This window comes from Pimephales promelas, chromosome 16, assembly GCF_988280905.1.
Source record: "Pimephales promelas chromosome 16, fPimPro1.hap1.1, whole genome shotgun sequence".
NCBI classification, from domain to species: Eukaryota; Metazoa; Chordata; class Actinopteri; order Cypriniformes; family Leuciscidae; genus Pimephales; species Pimephales promelas.
The window spans coordinates 28802285-28826054 of NC_142784.1; the positions used below are offsets into that span (position 1 = coordinate 28802285).

Consider the following 23770-nt stretch of genomic DNA (forward strand, 5'->3'; position numbering starts at 1 on the left):
CCAAAGTTGGATGTTAAATGTGGTTTCAGAGCCTGTGCGGAAAAGTACTTGGAGTCTCTCAAAGTGCACTGCCAAATGATTGTTCACAAGAAAGGTGCGAAGACATTTTGTTGGCAGTTCTTTTCCTTCCAAGACCAACAACACCATATACATCTAAACACACTATATTATCCAACCGCACCCACATTCGCACGCACTCACGACCTTGAAAATAAACATTCACAATCTGCTCCATTATCCACTGTTGTCTTTTCAATTCGACTGTGATTGTTTTCGCCAAGTTTTTATTTGTACACCAAACTGAGTTTTAGATAAAAGCACAACTCGAAGATGCTAAATAGGGGGTTCGCACCATCAGGCAGTTGTCAGATTGCTCCATCCCAAGGGAATGCTGGGATGTCTGTCAGGTCATCTACAAGTCAGCCTTCCCTTCTTCCCCCGAAAAGGATAAAGGAGGACACAAGGTCAATTCGAAGGATTTATACTTCTCTCTAAGTGGAATAAACTGTTGAATAAGTCAGAAACCCACCATTTCATCATGTCGACTTATTTAAGCTCTGGGAAAAAGAGCTTTGTCAGACGTTGGCATTTCACGGAGGTTGTGACAGATTGGAGCTAACTCTGGGCATCTGGCAGGCTTTCGATTCTTTTTTTGGAAGTGTGGATGCGGAGTTTTGCCAGTCCCTGTTGGCCTGAGTTGAATTGATAACAGTTGTCTGTAGGGTTATTCAAACCTTTGTATACTTGTTTCTGTCAATGGATTCAGGATAATGTTTTAAGCTTGACACCATTGTGTCAGAATAAAATGTAGCAGTGTAAGTGAAATGAACCAGCGCATTACGAGATTGTAGCATCGAGCTCTCTTTGAGAGTAGGATTCACATCTTCATTTGACCCTGGTGCAGAGACAGATTTGACCACTGAAGGAAGTCAATTTCAGACTCTGTGTGGGCGGATCTTTTTTCTTCCTCTCAATATCTTTGTTCTCTTCTCTGTCGTTCCTTTCAACGCCCACATCCCTATATGTTATCATTGTACGACTTGAATTGAAACCGGCAAGCATTTTAGAGTCTAGGCACTGTACCATCAACCCTGGGCTGTGGTAGAAACAGCGACTGTTCCTCGCCTTGGCAGCTTATCATCACCTTTGTGATGTTCGGCGTATGAGTGTGTGTGTGTTTGTCTTTTCTGTAAACAACAAGAGAGAGCACTCTTTTCTTCCATTCCTCCCTCTGTGTCTAAGGAAGATAGAGGGATATGGGCTGGTATAAGCTTTGGTGGTCCTTGTCTCGCCGGGTTTCGTCGGACTATCAGCAGGCCCATGTGTAGCGTGAGCCCATACCTGATCACCTTTCCTCCCTTTATCCAATTCCGCTGTGTCTCTGTGCCAAACCATCCCCCCCCCCCCCCCCCAGGCATTTGCCATCTCCACAAATCCTTTATTCATAACTCAGCACACATTCAGAAGGAATATTTAAACAGTCTTGACGCATCCTCTGAAAAGGTGCTGTCTTGCAGTGTCAGATTATATTGCTTGGAGACACGTTGCTTTTTTAACATTAATGCACATTTAAAATGCTTCGAAAGACGACACAATTGTCTTTGCTGATATGCAAGTAAATCGATTTTTTGGATTTGACATGTCGGTGTATGCATGTAACAATGTTCCCAATAGGACGTCGAACACGTCTCTGTGGAATTCACCAAAGCGCAAAAGTCAGCACGCTTTTGTTGAAACAAAACCATGTCTAGACGCCCTAAACAACTCATAGCATATGTCTGTTGTTAAAGTGCCCATGAAACTGAAGGTGCAACCCACTTCAGTATTGTGACATGTTTCCAAGTGAAGCGGCTTGTTGAAGAGAGAAAAGCAAAAGGTGGGACTTGATTTCATGCATCCGTTGATTGGATTGAATGCTGTATATCGGAATTGATCTGAATGCAGTTGGCTTAACTGTTAAAATCTCTTTAAATGAGATTGAAAATTACAAGGTCAGTATAAATTTATTTTAAAAAAATGTACTGTATGTACATGGAATTGTTCACAATAAGACCAGTAAGTGCATTTACAAACTGAAGAGAGTCAATTTTGCTTTCATGCAGACTTTAAAGCCAAAAGTTCGATTTAGATGAAGGAAAAAGTGTACAAGATGCTAAATGAAAAGTCTCAGTCTCTCTTGCTTTTTTTCAAAAAACAAAATACAAGTGGATTGTGCATTTCAGACAGTGTGAGGTGATGAATAAGGTGACCTTTCTGTCCACCAGTCTCTCAGCTGCCGAAAGCTCTTCTTGGAAATTGCAAATGTAATGAATGAATGGTTGTTTGTGGCAGAGAGGTAGAAAGTGTTGAAACTCTTGTTAGAGATGACAAACGGCTTCAGTGTGAAGGTGACAGTCAATCGCAATGGATATTCAGAACATTGGGACTTTGAAACACATTTGGGTCACGATTATGTGTACAAACTAATCTCGTGAATAATTCATACTGTCATGAATAAGTGAACACAAGTCTTAAGCTTTACCTCCAAGATATTTCAACTTGAAAATGTTTACAAAAAGACAATGTGGTTCACTAATAAAAAGTACCATGGTACTACCATATTTTGGACATGTTCCATGCACTAATATTTTGATATATTTCACTAATTATCACTTATATTTTGATATATTTTACAGGATTAAGATGTTCATTTTAAATGGTAGTGCCCTTTGAGTATCAGGACATAGATATTACTTCTAATCCAAGACACATGCCTTTGGTGTGAGAGACCTGGGTTCGAATCCACTGCGAGACACCAATGTGTCCCTGAGCAAGATACTTAACCCCTAGTTGCTCCAGAGGCGTGCGACCTCTGACATATATAGCAATTGTAAGTCGCTTCGGATAAAAGCGTCAGCTAAATGAATAAATGTAATGTAAATTTGGATTTGTAATGCATGCTGACAGTGTTGATTAAGAACCATGAACTTTAATATAAGCAGAAAAGTGCACACTTTTCATTATAAACTTTGTACTATTATTTCTTGTTTATTTATTTTTTATTTTATATCTGTGAAATATTCATTGGAGTTAATGTCATGAGCAAGAGGATGTCTAGCCATTTTTCCCCATGACATTAAATGTGTATTTTATCTAGAGGAATTCAGCATACAGTGGCCATTTGTAGTTTCTAATTGCCTCAAGATTGTTATTTCTATCATTATTTTTTTCATTTGAGATATTATATTTGAGATATTAATTCCTTTCTTTTTGTCTCCTGAATTCTTTTCGACCAATTCCATTACACGTGCCACCAATCGAAATGGTTGATACCAACACTTTACCACTAACATACTTTTTTTTCAGGCAATGTGACTTTGACTGTTTCTCCAACGTCATTTTTATCTTATTGATTAGCTATTGTTTTTATATCTTAGCATTAAGGGACAACCGGATTGAACTGGTTCGAGCCTCGTGGAAGGAGCTGACCATCAGCATCAGTGACGTTGCTCTGTCAGATGAAGGACAGTATACATGCTCGCTCTTCACCATGCCTGTCAAGACTTCCAAGGCCTTCCTGACTGTGTTAGGTAAGACTTCACATAGATCAGTCTCCCTCTCATCCTCATCAATCTGTGCTTTTAAGGTCAACACACTCATCACTGATCTTGGATCGGGGTGTTCTCTTCCTTCACGTGGTCTTGTTTTGTTTTAGCCCTTTGGTGACACAGAGAGTGATGTAAATGAGAGAATTTCACACTGGCCGATGGAGTCATTAGGTGTCCCTGCTTTGGTTTATAATCAGCTTGTGTGCTTCTTACTCTGTACACCGTCAAATACCACTTTTTAACTATATATATTTATTACGTCCACTAGGGGTAAGACGCAATAAATGAAAGAAAAAGGTATGAAAGGCTTCCAGCAGGCCGTATGATCAAAAGAACCGAATATACATTTATTGTGAGTCACAGAAGTACAGTAAATAACAATAAACAGTTAGGATTTGTTAGAAGGAACCACTGCCCACCCGAAAATGGTTTAACAATAAAGTAGAATTCATTAACAAAAATGAAGAGTGGTATTCTCGTCAGAGAGACCCAAGGCCCAAAATAACAAACGAAACCAATCTAATGAAATTAAACAGCAATGAAAATAACCTAACACAAAGAAAAGAAAATGAACTACAATAAAGCTTACATAACTATGCTCACCAAAAACAGAGAATAAATAAGTTCCACATAAAAGAGCAAGGCCCGGTTGCCCAAAACGTTCTTCGTTAAGTAGTTCTTAACCTATTCCTTAACATCTCTCTTAACCTTATGGCACGATTCCCGACACATTCGTACGCTAAGTATATCTTCTGTAAGTCACACGTTCATAAGGTTGGTCTGGATCATTCGTAAGCTCTCTCTTAGCATTGTTTGAGCTCAAGACGCTAGTCGCCGCCACTGTGCAGCAGTCTTTAGAAATCAGCGCTATGGCATGTTGACAATGTTGTGGCTCAACAATGATTTTATGTTATGGACATTTTAAGACTAATAATAAAAAAAATGTTCTTAATGGATACAGGCCTATTTATGAAGTTGACTTTATTTTGTATCAGAACTAATATGGCGGTAATTATCCTTGGCTATTTCATAATGTCACTAAAGCGTTTAAATTGGCCGTCACGTATGATAATTAAAATCTTGCAAACAATTTTGCTCTAAATGGCTAAGATCTGTAAATGGGTAAGCATGGTGGTGTCCAGTAAGTGACTAACTATGGCAGCGATCCAACGTTTTGTTATTTACATGGTTTTTGAATATGTAACATTACAAAGACAAGGCTAATTAACAATTCTGACACACTAGTCCCATGTTAACATATACAGTGCTTAAGTCATTTGGCTAATTGTTAGTTTTAACATTTGTTATTGTGCAATACTGAAATAAAAATTTTTAAAAATCCTTTTTTTTCTCTTTCTTTTATTTAGGGTCTAAATCTTTTCCATCATAGTCAGAAGCAGTGAACCCAGAAATCCATTTAATCCCCCCAGATATGATTTCGTCATTGAACAGCTGTTATAAGGTTCGGTTTAATGTACATTAAAGAGACCTTCTAATCTTTATCTCTCATCCAAATGTTCTCTGTTCTAATACAATGACAAAATACTATAAAGCAGAAAATAGAATTGATCTACTGACAAACCTATATATAAACAAAAAAAAAATGTATTATCAAAAACAAAGTCAAGCCACGCCCACATTTGAACTTCAAGCAAGAAATATTCCTCTTAATCAGTTCATCTTCAGGTGTGGGTCTGAAATCATAGAATCAACCATGTTTCCTTCAGTGCTGCCTATAATCCTCCTCTTCTGTTTGTTTATCAGGTGTTCCAGCAAAACCAGAAATCACAGGCCTCTCGAGACCTGCCCAGGAGGGGGAGGACGTCACACTGACATGCACCACATCTGGCAGCAAACCGGCTGCTGACATCCGATGGTTTAGAAATGACAAGGAGGTGCAAGGTAAACAAATCCCCCCGGATAGCCTAGAGCTAACTGTGTGCAGTGAACAGTTGCACATGTTGTCAGAGTGCAAGTGGTACATCGTGTGTAATGTGCATCTTTACACTAGCATATTTATGAATTGTGCAGCTCTTTACAAAGGATCTCACAACGTATGGGTTAGTATTGTATAATCCTGGGCCTTGAAGATGAAGTGTGTGATTTTTCAGTGTTGAAATACTTTCTGCATTCCTAGTTTAATGTGCATAGACTGGACTCGTTTTTCAAATTCATTTAAATTACAATTTTTTACCAATGATATTATTTCAGGTAGTTTCTACAGAGCCCCTAAATGGGCATGGTAGTGGAAAACAATCATAGGAGATGGGAGGAAAATGTTTGAGCGTTCTCAACAGTTGTGCGTTCTCCGGAGAAATTATGCCTTTGCCAGCAAACGCAAAGTTTCTCGGCAGAATGCAAATGTTTTTGGGAAGGAACAAACGGTCATTTCTTGTGAGAACGTAAAAACATTTGCGAGAGAACACAAAAGCATTGACAAATAATTTTCCCTCCTATTTTTTTCCTAGTGTCCCTTTAGGGGCTCCGTAGGTTTCACATGCTTTTGAAAAACTATTATTTTATAAGGTTTAAATTTCCCAAAAATCTGTAAAAAAAAAAAAAAAATATATATATATATATATATATATATATATAATTAATATATATATACATATATATATATAATTAATATATATATATATATATATATATATATTAAAAGTATATGTTTTTTATAAATATAATTGAATTTTTGGGGAGTTGCACAACATGAGATGTTAAGAAGCAATAAATTAAAAAAAATGTTTTTGTTGTAAATACAGAAAAAAACTGTGATATTGTTAAATATTATAACAATTCAAAAGAACGATTTTCTATTTTCATACATTTTCAAAATTAATTTATTCCTGTGATCAAAACTGAATTTTCAGCATCATTACTCCAGTCTTCAGTTAATTGAATCCTTGCTGAATAAAATTTAATCTTAAAATATATTATTCAAACAAATTTTATGCATATATTAGTGTAAACATTGGCTCAACCAGTTAGTTGAAACAAGACTACGTATTTGTCTGAACAATCTAGCATTTCCGACAAAAAAGTAGAAATGATTCTTTGAGTCAATCAGATGTACAGTAGTGCAGCATATAGCACAAAACTTCAGTTCAGCTTTAACCAATATGTTACCCCAGACATCCCTCTGAGGGCTGAGGCTCACACATCTCAGGCAGAAGCCCCAGTCGGCTGATCTGGTTGTGGTGACTGATGGCCTGAGACTCCGTTAGACAGGACCGGCTCAGAGATGGCATTCACGCAAGCCATAGTTAAAGGCCAGTGGCACACGGGAACATAACATCACAGCCAGACTGCCTGTCACTCACTCCGATTCAAAGGAATCTCGCTCTGTGATCTGATCTTGTGAGACGGATTGGATGTGCTTCTAGAGACCAGCACGCAGGCCCAAACAGAATATCTAACACGGGTGTGATACCACTCACTTTAGGATGGTCAGGGAGATACGAAGCCTTGTGTATCGGGTCCCTGGCTGCCGTCGACACAACTTTCAGTGTGGCCTGTGCGACTCTTGAGACTTCAGCACAAATCCAGGATCTCCTGAGAGCTTATTTACTACAGAGTTTTGACAGTGTCTTGACAATTTTTTTACATGCAATTTACTTTATCTGGAACTGTGCTAAATATGTTATACTATTTCCCTTGTTTTGTGTGCTTTTCGTGCTGTTTTAACACATCTGGATAGGTTTGCACATTATCCACTTTAAACTTGGACATGGAGGTTGAAGTAGGGGGTTAGTAACTATAACAGATTTGTTCTTAATTTGGTTGCACAATTTGTTACATTGTGCCCATTTACACAACTATGTTATATAGTTCACCCTGCCATCAATTACTCACCCTCATGTCGTTCCAAACCAAAGACTTTCGTTCATTTTCGAAACGCATCAAACAGTTCAGTTCATAAAGAGATCGTAAAACTGATCCATATGAATTGAGAGACTCGATCTTTTTATATGATGAACAGATTGAATTTAGGCTTTCATGTTATCTGAAGAATAATTACTTCTACTTATGGGGTTTAAACAAACATCAACCCTAAGGATTAAACATAATCGTCCTGCACTAGTTTTGTTACCGACACCTTAAATCATGCAGATTGAATAGTGATGCGCTGTTACTTTTCTAAGTTTACGGAGCCATGCACATGATGATATGCGGAAAAATGTATATATATCTGTAACAAATGAACAATTTGATCCCACGAATTAAGAATTCGTTCTCTCCACAATTTACTAAAACATAGTGATCAGACCTAATAAGGGATCAGACTTCCAATTAGAAAAATTAAAGGGGAAATGAAACAGTGAATCAAGTTTACATGATTTACAAGATGGATTTCCAATATAATCAACAATTATATAAGAAACATGACAAATGTAAACAATTAGAAGAAAAAAATAAAAAAATTCATCTTTCGCCGCCAGGGCGCCGCCATTGTGCAGGTGACGTAACGGGGTTGGTTGGCTGAAGTTAAACAGGCTCTGGGCACTGAAAATCGCGACATCAAACTGTGTTTACACCAGTGTTTTGACCGCGAACGACTAATGTTAGGTACAGTTATTAGACAAAAAGACGACGTCTCGTGTTATATGTTGACAAACTGCACATAGAAACATTGTTCGCGATGTCTGCCGTCATATTCCCGTCTCATCAACACCATGTAAGTTATGTTGCTAGTATGTAGAACAGCCGGTGGTGGTTTCCCCTCACTGCTTCATTTCCCCTTTAAATCCCTTTTATTTACATTGCAACTTTAAGGATGGGTGTTTTTGCCAGTAAGCAATCCAGAATACCCTAGCAACCACTTACCATGCCACTCAGAACACCCTAGCAACAGTTTCGGAATGCTCAAAAAAATACTCAAAACATCTTAGTAACCAAATATCAGCTCCTTGGCAATAATCCAACATCAAAGAGTAAAAGTGAAAAAGTCTACCTCTCCTCTGAGAAATGCAATTGATTTTCGCTGGTTGATTTTTACCTACACACCAGAAGCGTTACAGAGGTCTGTTCTGGAGGAGGGTGAGAAATAGCAGGTTGGACTTATCTGCAGCTTCTCAGTTAATGAGACAAACAACATGTCCTCATTAGTGTGAGGAAACTAAATAAAAGTCACTCACATGAGTGTATTATTGGTATTAAATGGTATTAAAGGGGTAATTCACACTAGTCATTTATTAAAAAAAATATCTTCCTTTGTGCTTCACAAGTTTGGAATGACATGAGAGTAAGTACATGATGATAGAACACTGTAGAAGTGTCGACTTAGTTGACTTAACTTAAAAAAAGTCATTACGTCAGTGCATAATTGAAAAAATTAAGTTACTGTATGTGAACACATAAATTAACTAGGCAAAGGGTTTCCTCGCTTAAGTTAAGTCAACTGATCACTTTTTACAGTGAACAGATTTTCATTCAGTTCACATTTGGGGGAACTATCCCTCTTTTTAAATTGCCATTTTGCAATTTTACTTTGCAGCTCATATTTAAAGATGAACTGAACTGAAAAAAATCGACGATGAAAACGTGTTGTTTATGACAATTAAAAGTAAATTACACTAAACATTTTAATAAAAAATATGAACATAGCTTTTTATAAGCAACGCAAAATTGCGCTTGTTAGCGCTGGCAATTTCGATGACGTCACTGGCATGGTAGGACCTGCGGAGCACCATAAACAACAGCTATCCTATATACACAGACGAAAATGAGCACTTTTAACGGCATGGATTACGCATTTGAGCCCGCGAGGGACAGGCCGGTAGTGTCTGACTACCACCACATGGAGGACGATCAGTTTTAGGCTTCACTTACAGTACAGGATCGTTTGGGGAGAAGTGATTGTGGGCGCGAGCGCTGTGGAGTATGCATACTGCACAGGAGTCGATCTTTTGCAGAGAGGTCAACCTGGAACATTTATTGATCGGCAAAAAATGCATCACCATGCACCGTTCATTTCGGATGCTGTTCGGTGAGAGAAACGTGTTGGGGGAGGCTATGCTGTCTCTAATGGATGTCCGAGCTGAGACGCGAGCGCCCCATCAGTAGCAGGGTATTTTACGAATAGGCTAACTGGGATAACTTGTTATACTTTTCTCAGACTGTTTAGATTAACAGCGTACTGGCAGTTCACTCTATGTGCGAGGGTGCATTTAGAAAGGAGAATCCTATCCTTTACCGTGAACTATACATCAGGAATCTTTTCCCCTCAGCCGAATATCAAGGATTCGTGTAACGTTAACGTGATGTGTTGAACTTGTAACTTGTGTAAATAAAACATTTAATGCAGACATTGTCAGACGTTTCATGTACTCATTGAGGAAAGTACATATCTCTAGATAGTGTGTCGCTAAAAATTCTGTTTCTTCAGCCATGTCAGCGCGCCTCAGACTGTTTACAAGCTACGGCTGTTCTGCTGGTGCGGGTAGGCAGCGGAGTGGCTTACCATGCCAGTGACGTAGTCGAATGTTGAAATCCAACATGGCGGCGCCCGTGTAACAAAAACAACACTTTCAATGTACCATTTTATCCCTTTTAACAAATTATGCCATTTTAAAAATTGTACCAATGATAATTAATAAAATACATCTGTTATGTCACCTTTTTTCAAATTTCAGTTCAGTTCATCTTTAAAAGAAAAGGCAATCAGTCTTCCAGAAACGTCAGATGATGGCATGCATCTAGAGGAGTATGGCATCGCTGCAGGCATTGCAATGGGAGCATCTGACTGACGCTGGTGAAGAGAGAGAGAGAGAGAGAGAGAGAGAGAGAGAGAGAGAGAGAGAGAGAGAGAGAGAGAGTGAGAGAGAGAGATGTGCTTCAGCTCTTGGTATATCAGCACAGTAGAAGCTCAGTATCTAGCTTTCACACCACTCCCCAGATATCACACTGCACCATTTTCCACAGCGATTAGCATCAACACATGTCGCTGTATATGAAATTACATACCAGGCATTCCTCATACTGAGCATCAGCAGGGGCCCATATTCATACAAAAACTCTAATTCTTGCATATTTTATATTATAATAATAGAATGTTATTAATTTCCTACATGGTACTGCCATGGGTGTTTTGGAAATAGTGCCATACAGAACCCTGTACTCTACCATTCATAAATTCGTGGTAAGCGAAGATAATTCTTGGAGCTTTCTATTCATCAAATATATATGTCAAATTAAAATAGATAAAAAGTGTTTTTAGAATGATTAATCGTGTCCATTCAATGCTTTCATCTGCCACAGTAATGCTTTTGAATTATTCTGCTTTTTTGCTTTCAGCCAATATTCTGCTAATAATAAGCTTAACATGGAATTAATTTGTAAAAAAAAAAAAAATGTTCAACAAATGACAGCCGTAGTTTGAGTCGTATATTGTGAATGAGTGCAAGAGCAAATTGTTTCAAAGACAAAAAAAAAAAATATTTTGTATTAAAAGGTAATAATTTGCTCAACCTCTAAAATGACTTTCCTTTTCAGCTCACATCATCCTGATTCCCTTGGAAATACAAAACATTACATTATAATCGATTTTTTGCTACATATCGATACTGACGAAACGCTTCCTATGCTAATTTTTTAGCAGAATAAATATATGATACCAGCTGCGCTTTTTCTTTCTCTTATGATCTCTCTGACAGCAAGAAGACACACAAACCCGACTCCCTTCACTCACTCGTTTAATTTGCTCCGGATGAATTTTGTTTCTGTTACAGGGATTGAATTTCGACGTGGGACGTTATTGCTAATAATTTTACTCATTCCTGCAAAGTTTTGGCTCACACCCAAAATATTGGCAAGTATTCAAGTAAACACACTCAGTTATGTTTTAAGCAGTGGTGGAATGTAATGAAGTACAAATACTTAGTTACTTTACTTAAGTACATTTCCTGTACTTTACTTAGATAGAATAAATAGTGCATACTTCGTTACATTTTGCAGCAATTATTATACTTTCTTCTCCACTACATTTGTACAATTTTACATTTTCTGATCAGTTTTTCCCTTGCCAAAACGCCATCCTGACCGTCAGTTCGTCGCACGTTTGTTTTCGGTCGTGATAGATACTGTATATCAACCCGGTCACACTAAATGCGTCTCTGTAGCACGCAGTGTGTTTATCGGTTTGTCATGCAATTTATACGCGAAAATGAGTTTTTATGTGCATATACACTCAGAAAAAAAGGTTCAAAAGCTGTCACGGGGGCTGTACCTTTTCAAAAGGTACACTTTTGTACCCAAAGGATGCATATTGGTACCTTAGTGGTACATTTTAGCACCTAAAATGTACATATTAGCTCCTGAAATGTACATATTAACACTTAAAATGTACACATATTAGGACCTAAACTGGACATATTAGCACCTAAAATGTACATATTAGGAAATAGACATATTAGCACTTAAAATGTAATATTAGGACCTAAAATGGACATATTAGCTCCTGAAATGTACATATTAGCTCCTGAAATGTACATATTAACACCTAAAATGTACTTATTAGCACCTAAAATGTACATATTAACACCTAAAATGTACTTATTAGCACCTAAAATTGACATATTAACACCTAAAATGTACTTATTAGCACCTAAAATGGACAATTAACACCTAAAATGTACTTATTAGCACCTAAAATGTACATATTAACACCTAAAGTGTACATATTAGCACCTAAAATTTACATATTAACACCTAAAATTGTACATATTAGCACCTAAAATTGTACATATTAGCACCTAAAATAGACAAAAGTTTACCTTTTGAAAAGGTACAGCCCCAGTGACAGCTTTTGTACCTTTTTTCTGAGTGTGTAGGATACACATGGGTACGTTTGGTTAGGATTAGTGTGGCAAGCCAAGAGGTTCACAATTATGGCATAAATGAATTGTGTTTATATTAGGAGTATTAGGTTGAATGAGTTAGAATGACATTTTTTATTAATCATTAGAAAATAGACATTAAGAGAATGAATTGTCATTCAAGTACTTTTAATACTTAAAGTACATTTACAATCAGGTACTTTTTGCTTTTTAAAGTAGGGTTGTCATTGTAGAAGTACCAACTTTTACTAAAGTTAATATGTCTGTGGTTATTTGTACTTTTACTTAAGTACTGAGATTCAGTACTTCCTCCACCTCTAGTTGTAAGTGAACATAAAGAGTCGAGAAAGAAAACGCATCCATGCATTCGGTGTTTAAGTGACAGCAGCCTAATATACCTGCTGTCAAATTGTGGGATAATATTAAAAAATATCTATATGGCCGATTTTCCCCATTGTATAAATGTCAAAATTCAGTGGCTAGCAACTTTGGAAAACCACTAGTCACAGTGGCTGGTGAGAAAAAAAGTTAATGTCAAGCCCCGATTACATTTGACATGGTGCTAAATACGAAGTGACTTGCAGCACATTCAGTGGATACAGTTTATCAATACTAGTGTTTCCTTAGAATTGAGCTTACAACCTTTGTGTTGCTAGAGCAATTCTCTACCAGAACATGGAAGTAAAATAGGTTTGGCATTTCATTTAATTTCTTTAGTGTTCCGTCAGTGTTTTGTATAGACAACATGGATGGGATTTGGATGCAGGGAAAAAGCCAAGGACACCATGTTATGAATGTTTTACTGAGCATGTGTATCAAGGGAAAGAGAGATACTCGTCCGTTTTATCTGGGCCGGGTCATGCATGTATATGTTTAGTAAGATGTTTGCTGGAGGCAATCCTCCAGAGTGATGTTTTACTGAGCCATTCATGATGCTGTTGATCCAGGGGGTTCTCAGAACGCAGACATGGCTTTAAGTGTTATTATATCTGGTTGCTGATTCTCTATCACTCTCTGTGCTGTTCCTCACGCAGACGTTATTAGGGCTCTTTACAAGCTCTAAATGATGTTTTCTTCTTCACATTTCCACAGGCTTTCAAATAAATTTCAGGCTAAAATGCGCAATGTTTTGAGCTGTATATTATTCGGGTACTTTCTATTGGTGGATTGCCTTTTTTCTGTGTGATTGCAAACGAACACTTTGCTGCAAACAGAAGAATGTCATATTGCTGTTGATGTATAGACACAAAGTTTAAAGATTAAAGGCACAGTATGTAAGTTTCGCCGCTAGTTGGCTTATTCAAAACAATAACAAAGGTAGCTACACTGATGACGCCGTGAATGAGCGTGGAATCAATGCGAGGTGTCATCTTCACTTCCACAGCCGATGAAAAGCAATCCGACGGGACTCGGGCAGAAATCATGTTCATGGATGAGCTAATGTAGCCTATTCAAGTTTTCTTAAAGGAGTAGTTCACTTTAAAAAAAAAAAAAAAAAAAAATTCTGATAATTTACTCACCCCCATGTCATCCAAGATGTCCATGTCTTTCTGTCTTCAGTCAAAAAGAAATTAAGGTTTTTGATGAAAACATTCCAGGATTTTCTCCATATAATGGACTTCAATGGGAACCAAGCGGTTCAAGGTCCAAATGACCATTTTAGTGCGGCTTTAAACGACCCCAGATGATGAATAAGGGAATAAGATATAATTTCAAAAATAAATAAAAAAGTTTACGTTTTATAAGCACAAATGCTCGTCTTGCTCTGTTCTGTGATGCGCGTTCGTGACTCTCCTGTTCAAACTCGTTCATCAAAATGAACAAATCTTTTTTCGAGTCATGTTGTTCATTTCGTTCGTTGAATGAACGAAATGACTCGAGAAAAGATTCGTTCATATTGGTTATATATATATATATATATATATATATATATATATAAAGCCTCTGACTCTATGTCTATATACAATCTTGATAAACACTTAATAATCATAAAGCATGATATACTAAATGATGTACCTATAGAGTACTGTATATGTAACATTAGCTTGATAGGTCTTCTTGTGACTGTTTTGGCAGGTCAGAAGGAGGTAAACGCCACTGGGAGGTCATTCACGGTCAGGAGTAGCGTACACCTCAAGGTGGACAAGAAGGACGACGGAGCCGCCTACACCTGCGTGGTGGAGCACATATCTCTGGGCTCTATGCCGCACCAGGTCACAGAAGTGCTGGAGGTCCACTGTGAGTCATATTTTTGGATCAGTTTCCCTCCCGACTTTAGTTTAACCGAAACTGCTATTAGATCATCTGAAAACGGGACGCCTGCCAGCACCAGTTTAAAGAGTGGCAGAGCCTGTGTTATTTGTAAAGTAACTGCAAATTAGCAATGTTTTGGAGTAGTGTAACAGTAGATAAGTAACATGTTTTCAAAATAGGCTAACTTTTCCATTAACAAGCTATTTTAAAAAAATAAATAAATGGTGTGTTGTGACAAAGCGCTACTATTTTACAATGTCTGATTGTATAATGTATATACATAATATTTACAATAAAGTTTTTATTTTTATTTTGTGGTTTTGTTTTGATCATGTTTTTTTATTGTGCTTTTGTTGTCTTTTTTGTTTTTCATTTTGTGTTTGTTGTGTCTTGTGTTTTTGTTTTGTCTTTTTGTTTTGTTTTGTTTTGTGTCTTGTTTTGTTTTTGCCTTGGTTTGTTTCGTGTTTTTTGTTTTTGTATTGTTTTGTTTCATTTGTTGTTGTTTTTTGTTTGTTTTTTGTTGTGCCTTGTATTTTGTTTTGTGTTTTTGTTGTGCCTTGTGTTTTTTTGTTTTGCTTTGTTTTGTCAATCCAGATCCTCCTCAGGTTCAGATTGTGCACTCAGTAATAGTACCTCAGGAAGGACAGTACTTCAAACTGGAGTGTGTATCCAAAGGCAACCCACTGTAAGTACAGCTTTCTTTTAATCACCTATGTAAACTTTGTTTGAATATGATTTGTCTTATGAAGTTAAAGGATTAGTTCACTTTTGAAAAAACTTTTGCTGATAATTTACTCACCCCTGTGTCATCCAAGATGTCCATGTCTTTCTTTCCTCAGTCGAAAAGAAATTTAGGTTTTTGATGAAAACATTCCAGGATTTTTCTCCATATAATGGACTTCAATGGGAACCGGATGGTTCAAGGTCCAAAAGATAGTGTTAATAACAGTTTCAGATGCAGCTTCAAATGTCTTTAAATGATATCAGACGATGAATAAGGGTCTTATCATGCGAAACGATCGGTTATTTCAAAACTTATTCCAAAAATGTAACTTTTCTAAGGACAAATGCTAGCCTTGCTATATTCTCTGAGGCGCGTTTGTAACGTCACGTAATACGTAATTACATTCAAAAGGTCACGGGCGACGTAGCCGGAAGTACAGAATCAAAATCGTCCGACATCGTTGTTTTTCCTTTTAATTCCTTTTTTTGTAAACGGTGTTTGAGCTAGTTTGCACGTTCAACCTATGCGTTCAACTTGTAAACACTGACTCTGTACTTTCGGCTATGTCGCCCGTGACCTTTTGAACGTAATTACGTACGTGACGTTGCAAACGCGCCTCAGAGAATATAGCAAGGCTAGCATTTGTCCTTAGAAAAGTTACATTTTTGGAATAAGTTTTGAAATAACCGATCGTTTCGCATGATAAGACCCTTATTCATCGTCTGATGTCGTTTAAAGACATTTGAAGCTGCATCTGAAACTGTTATTAACACTATCTTTTGGACCTTGAACCATCCGGTTCCCATTGAAGTCCATTATATGGAGAAAAATCCTGGAATGTTTTCATCAAAAACCTAAATTTCTTTTCGTCTGAGGAAAGAAAGACATGGACATCTTGGATGACATGGAGGTGAGTAAATTATCAGCAAAAGTGTTTTCAAAAGTGAACTAATCCTTTAAACTAGCAGAATCATCATGTCTCAAGGCGACCCTTATTTGCATGCCAAGAACCAAAAGCAATAATATTAAATCAAGTTGTGATATTTGGGAGAGATTTAGTGAGTCGTATAATCGTCTACAGACACTTGTAACTCTTTTAGTGTGACCTTTTTGAGGTAGAGGACAAAAACGTAAAACGTTCCTTGAGCGGAAATGATAACAAAATGAGAAAAAAATCTTTTCGGTCACTAGCCTACTAAACCCATGGCCTAAAAAGATTACAGAATGTTTCATGTTATATATTTACAATGGAAGTACAACAGGGGGGCATTTATATTTACAAAATAGCTTGACTGAGTGCAACGAAAGGAACTTGAAAGCAGATTTTTTTTATGTACTCAACAATAATTATTTTTTTGAGAAAAAAAATTACATAAACTAGCATAGCACATTTTCTCTCCTGATTTCGAATTAAAACCATATGGAAAGCATGGAGTTACTTGGTGTAAATGCAACAAGATGCTCAACCGACACCAACTTGGGATGCAGTGCCATTTTCAAGATGGACAAGTGACCAGTTACTGTCACAGTTCTCAATCTTTACATTTCTAAAGCCTCAGACTAAATCACTCTGTTGTTTTTAGGCCTGAGCCAGTTTTCTGGACGAAAGATGGAGGTGAGCTTCCTGATGTTGAACGAATGATCGTGGAGGGTAGAGATCTAATCATTACCACACTGAACAAAACAGACAACGGCACATACCGCTGTGAGGCCAGCAACATCCTCGGCACCAACAGGGATGAATTTACACTGTATGTGTATGGTAAGTACTTCTGAGCCAACATAACATCTGGAGGGCAATAAATCCATAAGTTTGTTTTATATTCTCATGTTATGTTCCCATTATTTATTTTATTTGTAAAAGTTTATGTTAATATCCATCGTGATCTGCATCAAAACACACATACGCACCCAGTGAACTCCTCCTGGCCTAGTTTACCAGTGTTTTTGTGTGTTGGGGTATACAGCAGAAACTGCTGGTGGCTGCAGTATTTGCCACCAAAGTGAGATGGAGCCAGAAATGATAAGTTGGTTTTCCAAAATAGGAAGTAAAGCAAGAGGGGAACACACACAATTAAGGGTCCACTGCTAATGCGGATAACATTTGTCAAGCTAAAATTGGAAGGAAGATACAGAGCGCTTGGGACAGAGATGGATTTGTAGCATTGCTTTTTAATAGGCCCAACAGCAATCTTTGAGAGAAATCATTTGAAAGGTACACATTTTTTTTTTTGGTGTTGTTCTAAAAGCAAAGACGTGGGATTTGTCACAACAGGAGGGTCCTTTATGGACGGACGCCTTTTGAATGTTGAGCCCACAACTCTCCATGCCTTTCCGTTGCCCTAGATTTATTTGGCCACATTAACAAGACACACAAATTAAATATCTTCACAAGTGTACAAACCAAGATCGATAATACCTGGAGAAAGTTATCTGCTTGCATAATGATGTATAACCGACATGAAATATATATATATATATTAAACTTATTTGCACAGCTACTGTACTTTTGAATGGTTGTCAATGGAAAATAACACTTTTAGTTACATCATTTACTAGCAAAGACTAACCGAACTATAACCAGAAATAAGAGGAAGCAAGAAACAGACAGGTGTAGAAAGAGAAAGAGGGAGAATCTCATTCACAACTCATTACCTCTGCTTCTAATTCATCTAGATGTCTGTCTTCACCCGAGTGATATTTATTAAGCCCTTCGTCTCAGGATGAGTTGTCCGACTCGGCTCCTGAATGAACCTAATTTGCTAATGGTACGACTGCCAAGTAGCAATAAATGTCACTTGAAATCACACAGTCACTATTCATCTCCGGTTACCGTTTTAATTTACATTTATTTATGTGTCTGCTGGCAGGTACACTTTATTTTCCCAAGGACAGATAGAAATGTGAATGTCTGGTGTTTAGGAAAGGAAATTAATGAAAAACTGGATGGTACATTTTGTTATTTTAGTATTCTGTTAAGTAGGATGGCAAATTAGGCCGTGATATTTAACATTACTTAGGTTTGTTTACTATAGAAATAAAAATGGAAATTAGTATCATATGGACTTTAATGATTCCGATTTGCCTCAACTAGACTAGAAAAAGTTGCTGCCTTTAAATTTAAGTGCAATCAACTTGGATGTTTAAGTCATTTCAACTTAAATTACTTTAAACTGACTTCAAAAAGTTTAATCTTGAATAACTTGTAAAAAAAGTTATATAATAATCTCTTTTAACTTATTTTTAACTTTTTTTACAGTGTATTATTGACTAACCCTTGTGAAAAAAAATCTTTAGTGTATTTTTAAAAATAAACTGTACTTGCAGATATTTTAATATTAATGAAATAAAAGTCTACTTACTGTAGGTGTACTTAAAGTCCATATAGGGTCCGTTTCCGGCTAGATATCCACACATATATACATTTGAGTCCAGATAGGCCCTTCTATGTATAACACTGAGAGTGAAAGACCCTTTATCCCTTCGAATTATGAATAACATATGGTGCCAGACATTATTTCAGGACAAAGGAATCCTATATACATGCATGCAATTTCTTGGACTATGCTGAGATTTAAGATGGTTGAACTAGAACTTCTAACACTTACTTTTTGTGTTAAATGCACCATGTGGTAGTCAAATGAAAAGTTTTAAAGTAAATTTCAAATAATTTTGTTTTAATAATCTTTTGTTGCACTTTAAGTACACTTATTTCGATGTGTTGACTAACAGTATTTGTAAGTACTTAGCATTTTTAACATTGCTATATTGCAACTTCATCATTACAAGTTTGTAATTATAAATACATTGAAATACATGACACAAATTTTCGATAGAAATGACATTAAGGAATATTTTAGTTCAGTACATTCGGCAAAACACTTTAAACATATTTCAAAGATAGAAATATTTTTGAAATTACATATAAAGATGTATTCAAGTTCTACAAGTTCTAGCGAAAACATCATTATAAATTTCACTATTTGCATTTAATATAAATTTAAATATAATGCATATAATGCATAACATTACATTCAGTTTGCACTTAGATATATATTTATTTTTTAAGTATATTGTTTCTATAATAATACTCTTTCTAAAAGTATGCTAGGCCAACTTCGTTTTCTCAATAAGCGAATAATTGATTGAAATTTGAAACTATAATACATTTTATAATAAACCAAAACAATAGTATTATTTTTTTTAATATACAGTAAGTACCATTTAGTAACTCAGTTTTGAATGTCTAGATTTAAAACTGTAAAGTGTATAATTTTTGTACCACCAGAATCATCAATCAGGAGAAATCAGCCATTGGTCGGAGAAACTGTTAGCCCCGCCCCCAAACTCACACCATTGGTGTGAGCCATTGCCACAATGTTGGGCTGCATATTTAAATATACGCATCCGCAACAGATTTTTACAGATTTGTTGTAATAAATTCTATTAAATAAATAAAATAAATTGACAAAGTAGTATTATATTACAGTAGTTTTGCAAGTTATGCCCAATTTAGGGGCAGATGGGGAGAAGGATATGATAAGATGGTTAGATAAGATTAACAAATACATCCGTACACTGATTAAAATCTCATGACAGTTTCATCTCAGAAAGAGAAATTTAGTATTTTCTTGTAAAACTTACTTTTTTATCTGCTTTGAAAAATCGTTTTCACAGTGTAGCTCTATATATACTGTAGTCATCAGAGCTGTGGCATATATACAGTACGCTACCCTCAAAACACTCTCTTGACCATCCTGTTGTATAAACGAATGTCAAAAAGCCCAAAACACAAAACTGAAACCAGCATATATTCATGTCCAGTCAGCAGCAGTAGACATTTTCTAGAAAGACTAGAAAACAGCAGAGTCCACAGACAATCCAATTGCTCCTCTAGATGTGAAAATCCATGTATCGGTCCGCACGCTCCTATATGCGAGTGTTATCGAGCCATTGAGAGACCTGTGACATCTCTCCTGCAGGTGTAATGTACCCAGCAGACGAGACTCCCTCTGGCTATCTGAGCCCTGAGTTCTGCTCTGACTTTTAAATGAGCATCAGGATTTATGTCCCATGGGTTTAATCCAGCGCTTGCTTGGAACTGTAAAATATTTATTGCTTGCTTTCTATAATCAGCATGTGTTCGCTACCAACCCCCTCTCAATTAAAACCATGAGAACACATGAAAAAGAGTTTTGTTTACTTGCTCTGAAAAGCGTGCAAACATCCATAAAATTGACGTCTTTTCAAAAGTGCGTCCTGCAAGAGATGAAATGCTTCCAGAGGCAATTTGACCCTAAATGAAATACTTGCCGAATAGCTTGAAACTGCTGAGTTGTGTTTATACTTCTTTTAACTTTTTCCTCCTCTTCAGTCTTAGGTCTTATTTAAAGAGCTAATTATTTATCTGTAATTTGTTCGGGAGACATGTTAAAGGAAGGGCGTGGGTGGTCAGAGACTGATCAAAGCAGCCCGCGTTTACAGTTCAGGCTGAGGAAACTAGTGGTCACGTTTCTGATGCATTGAACATTAGGGAACCAGAGGAGCCTTGACCAACAAGAAAAGTAGAAAATAAACATGTAAATAGAGCTGGTTTTACATGGTGATCTGTAGAACAAGGCAATTTGGGCAAATCCAGGTCATATTTCACCCAGAAATCAAAAAATGTAAATAAGTTAGTCAGAAACTTGTGAGATAAACCTCCACAGACTGTCCCAAAAAGAGACTACCTCTAGAAACGTACATTTTAAATGTGTCAAATGCTGGAAATGTACGCATATAGGCTTTCAGAGAAGTACAAGCTAAGATAGTAGAAGTAAATAAAGAGGACAAGATGGCAGGCTATGTGCTTCACAACAATACAGGATCTGCATAAATGAATATAAATATAAGATTCTCCTTTTTTTATATATATATATGCCTGAGGTGCACCAAAAAGTAAACATGAACATTTACACTAGCGTTAAAAAAATTTGGGGTCAATTTGAAAAAATAATAATTTTTTTCTGCAAGGATGCATTAATTTGACCTAAAGTGGCAGTCAAGACATTTATAATTTGACAAAAGATTTTTGTTTCAAATACGTTTTTTTTTAACTTTCTATTCGTCAAATAATCCTGAGAGAGAAAAAAAATGAATCACGATTTCCACAACAACAGTAAGCAGCAAACCTTTTTTTAACGTTGATAGTAATAAGAAATGTTTCTTCGTATTACAGCATTTAGCCATGTGTTAATTACAATAGTCTTGAAATGACAACATGTGACGTTATATTTTGAGCTGTTCGCGTCCTCGGACTGGGAATTATGCGTTTCTATGGCAACTTTATCAGTGCCTAAATGAATCTGCAGCAGGCAGCTGGTACAAATAAGAGCTGTAATTACGAGCTCTTCGAGGATGTGAACGCTTTTTACAAGTTAAAATCAAGTAATTGCGGTAAGTCATGATGCTGAAAATTCACCTTTTTTCTTCACATGAATAAATTACATTTTAAAATATATTAAAATAGTAAATGAATATTTTAAATTGTAATATATATGTAATATTTCACAATATTACTGTTTTTACTGAGCATAAGAGACTACTTTTCGAAGAAAATTACTGATCCCAAACTTGTGTATATTTTGGAACTTGTGCTACCCTCAATGGCCACCAGGGGCACGTTTCGGAAATCTCCATCAACAACGCTAAAAATAGGCTTAAAGGACTAGTTGACTTTAAAAAAAAAAAAACGTTTGCTGATAATTTACTCACCCCCATGTCATCCAAGTTGTCCATGTCTTTTTTTTCTTCAGTCGAAAAGAAATTAAGGTTTCTGATGAAAACATTCCAGGATCTACATATTTCTACATATAATGGACTTCAATGGGAACCAAACGGTCTAAGGTCCAAATGACAGTTTCAGTGCAGCTTCAAAGGGCTTTGAACGATTTCAGACGATGAAAAAGGGTCTTATCTAGGGAAACGATGAAGTCATTTAAAAAATAAATAAAAAAGTTTAAGTTTTATAAGATAAAAGATTCGTTCATTTTGATAAACGAGTTCAAATAGGAGAGTCACGAACGTGCATCACAGAACAGAGCAAGGCGAGCGTTTGAAGCTTATTAAACGTTTTTATTTATTTTTTTAAAGTACCGATCGTTTCGCTATAAGACCCTTATACATCATCTGGCATCGTTTAAAGCCCTTTGAAGCTGCAATGAAACTGTCATTTGGACCTTAGACCATTTGGTTCCCATTGAAGTCCATTATATGTAGAAAATCTTGGAATGGTTTCATCAAAAACCTTAATTTCTTTTCGACTGAAGAAAGAAAGACGTGGACATCTTGGATGACATCGGGGTGAGTAAATTATCAGCAAAAGTTTTTTTTTAAAGTGAACTACTCCTTTAATGTTCTTTAAACAAAATATAATTTCGTACTTCTTTTGAGGTGAAATAAGCCCCAGACACGTTCTTGTCACCCACATCAGAAACCCTGGGGGAAACGCACTCAGCCCGCAGCAGAAATGAGCCGTGAACAGTCACACAGTGTTTGAACTATAGCGGGAATGTTGATATTTTCCTCTCCTCCATCTCTCTCGCTGCCACTTCACGTCACCTCCACCTTTTTACATCAGACATTCTTTTTTTTCCTGATTGTACAAATTGGACTAAAAGGTTTTTGGCTCCAGTGTTGAGGGGAAAAAAGCCAGCCGCAGATGAAATTCTGGTTGTCAGACTGTCAAAGAGGTGAGAGATAAAAGGTCTTTCTAATCACACATAAGCTCTGTTTCACTAAATCGAAGGGCAGATTCTCCAGTGTGAACGAACAAGTACATGGGGACAAGCAATGTTGGGTCTCATTCACTAGTTAATGCGTGGATTATTGGTTTTTGTATGCACAGGACAAAAAAAAATCGACCTAATTCACATTATGCATATGCATATGCACATGAATTTGTTCTTAACCTTGGTCTGATACAAATGAATTCGGAGTATTGAGCGACCGTGTGCAAGAGGTTAGTCATTTGCATAAAACACACCCAAATTCCATATAAGGGCTTTCCATATATTTTTTTTTTGCATATGTTCATCGAATACAGCAAACATATGACAATCTCTAAAGATGCACATAAGCATATATCTGCTTTGTTATACAGATTAACCTCACAGCTCAAGCTATAGCGCAACTTCTCTTAAGTGTAACTTCAACCCGCTTTGTATTGTTGTAATGTTGGTAGTATAGGTAAATAAACAATGATTACTAGTTCTCAGTGTTACCTGGACTGAGGAATTCACGTATATTTGTCAGTAAAAGTCCACCGGATGACACGAAACACACCATCCAGTAAATTTTGACAGCTTTTGTGAAAACTACGTATTGTACTTGCG

General features: G+C 36.6%; 1 protein-coding gene across 7 annotated transcripts in view; it reads left to right on the top strand.

Moving 5' to 3' along the window:
* Positions 1-23770, top strand: part of cadm2b (cell adhesion molecule 2b) — a 223532-nt gene that overhangs the window by 183710 nt on the left and 16052 nt on the right. For all 7 annotated transcript variants that reach the window (XM_039670476.2, XM_039670481.2, XM_039670477.2 and 4 more), the window contains exons 4-8: positions 3417-3569; positions 5352-5489; positions 14498-14659; positions 15269-15359; positions 16982-17160. In XM_039670476.2, coding sequence (XP_039526410.2) covers positions 3417-3569; positions 5352-5489; positions 14498-14659; positions 15269-15359; positions 16982-17160 — 723 coding nt within the window. The remainder of the gene's footprint in view (positions 1-3416; positions 3570-5351; positions 5490-14497; positions 14660-15268; positions 15360-16981; positions 17161-23770) is intronic.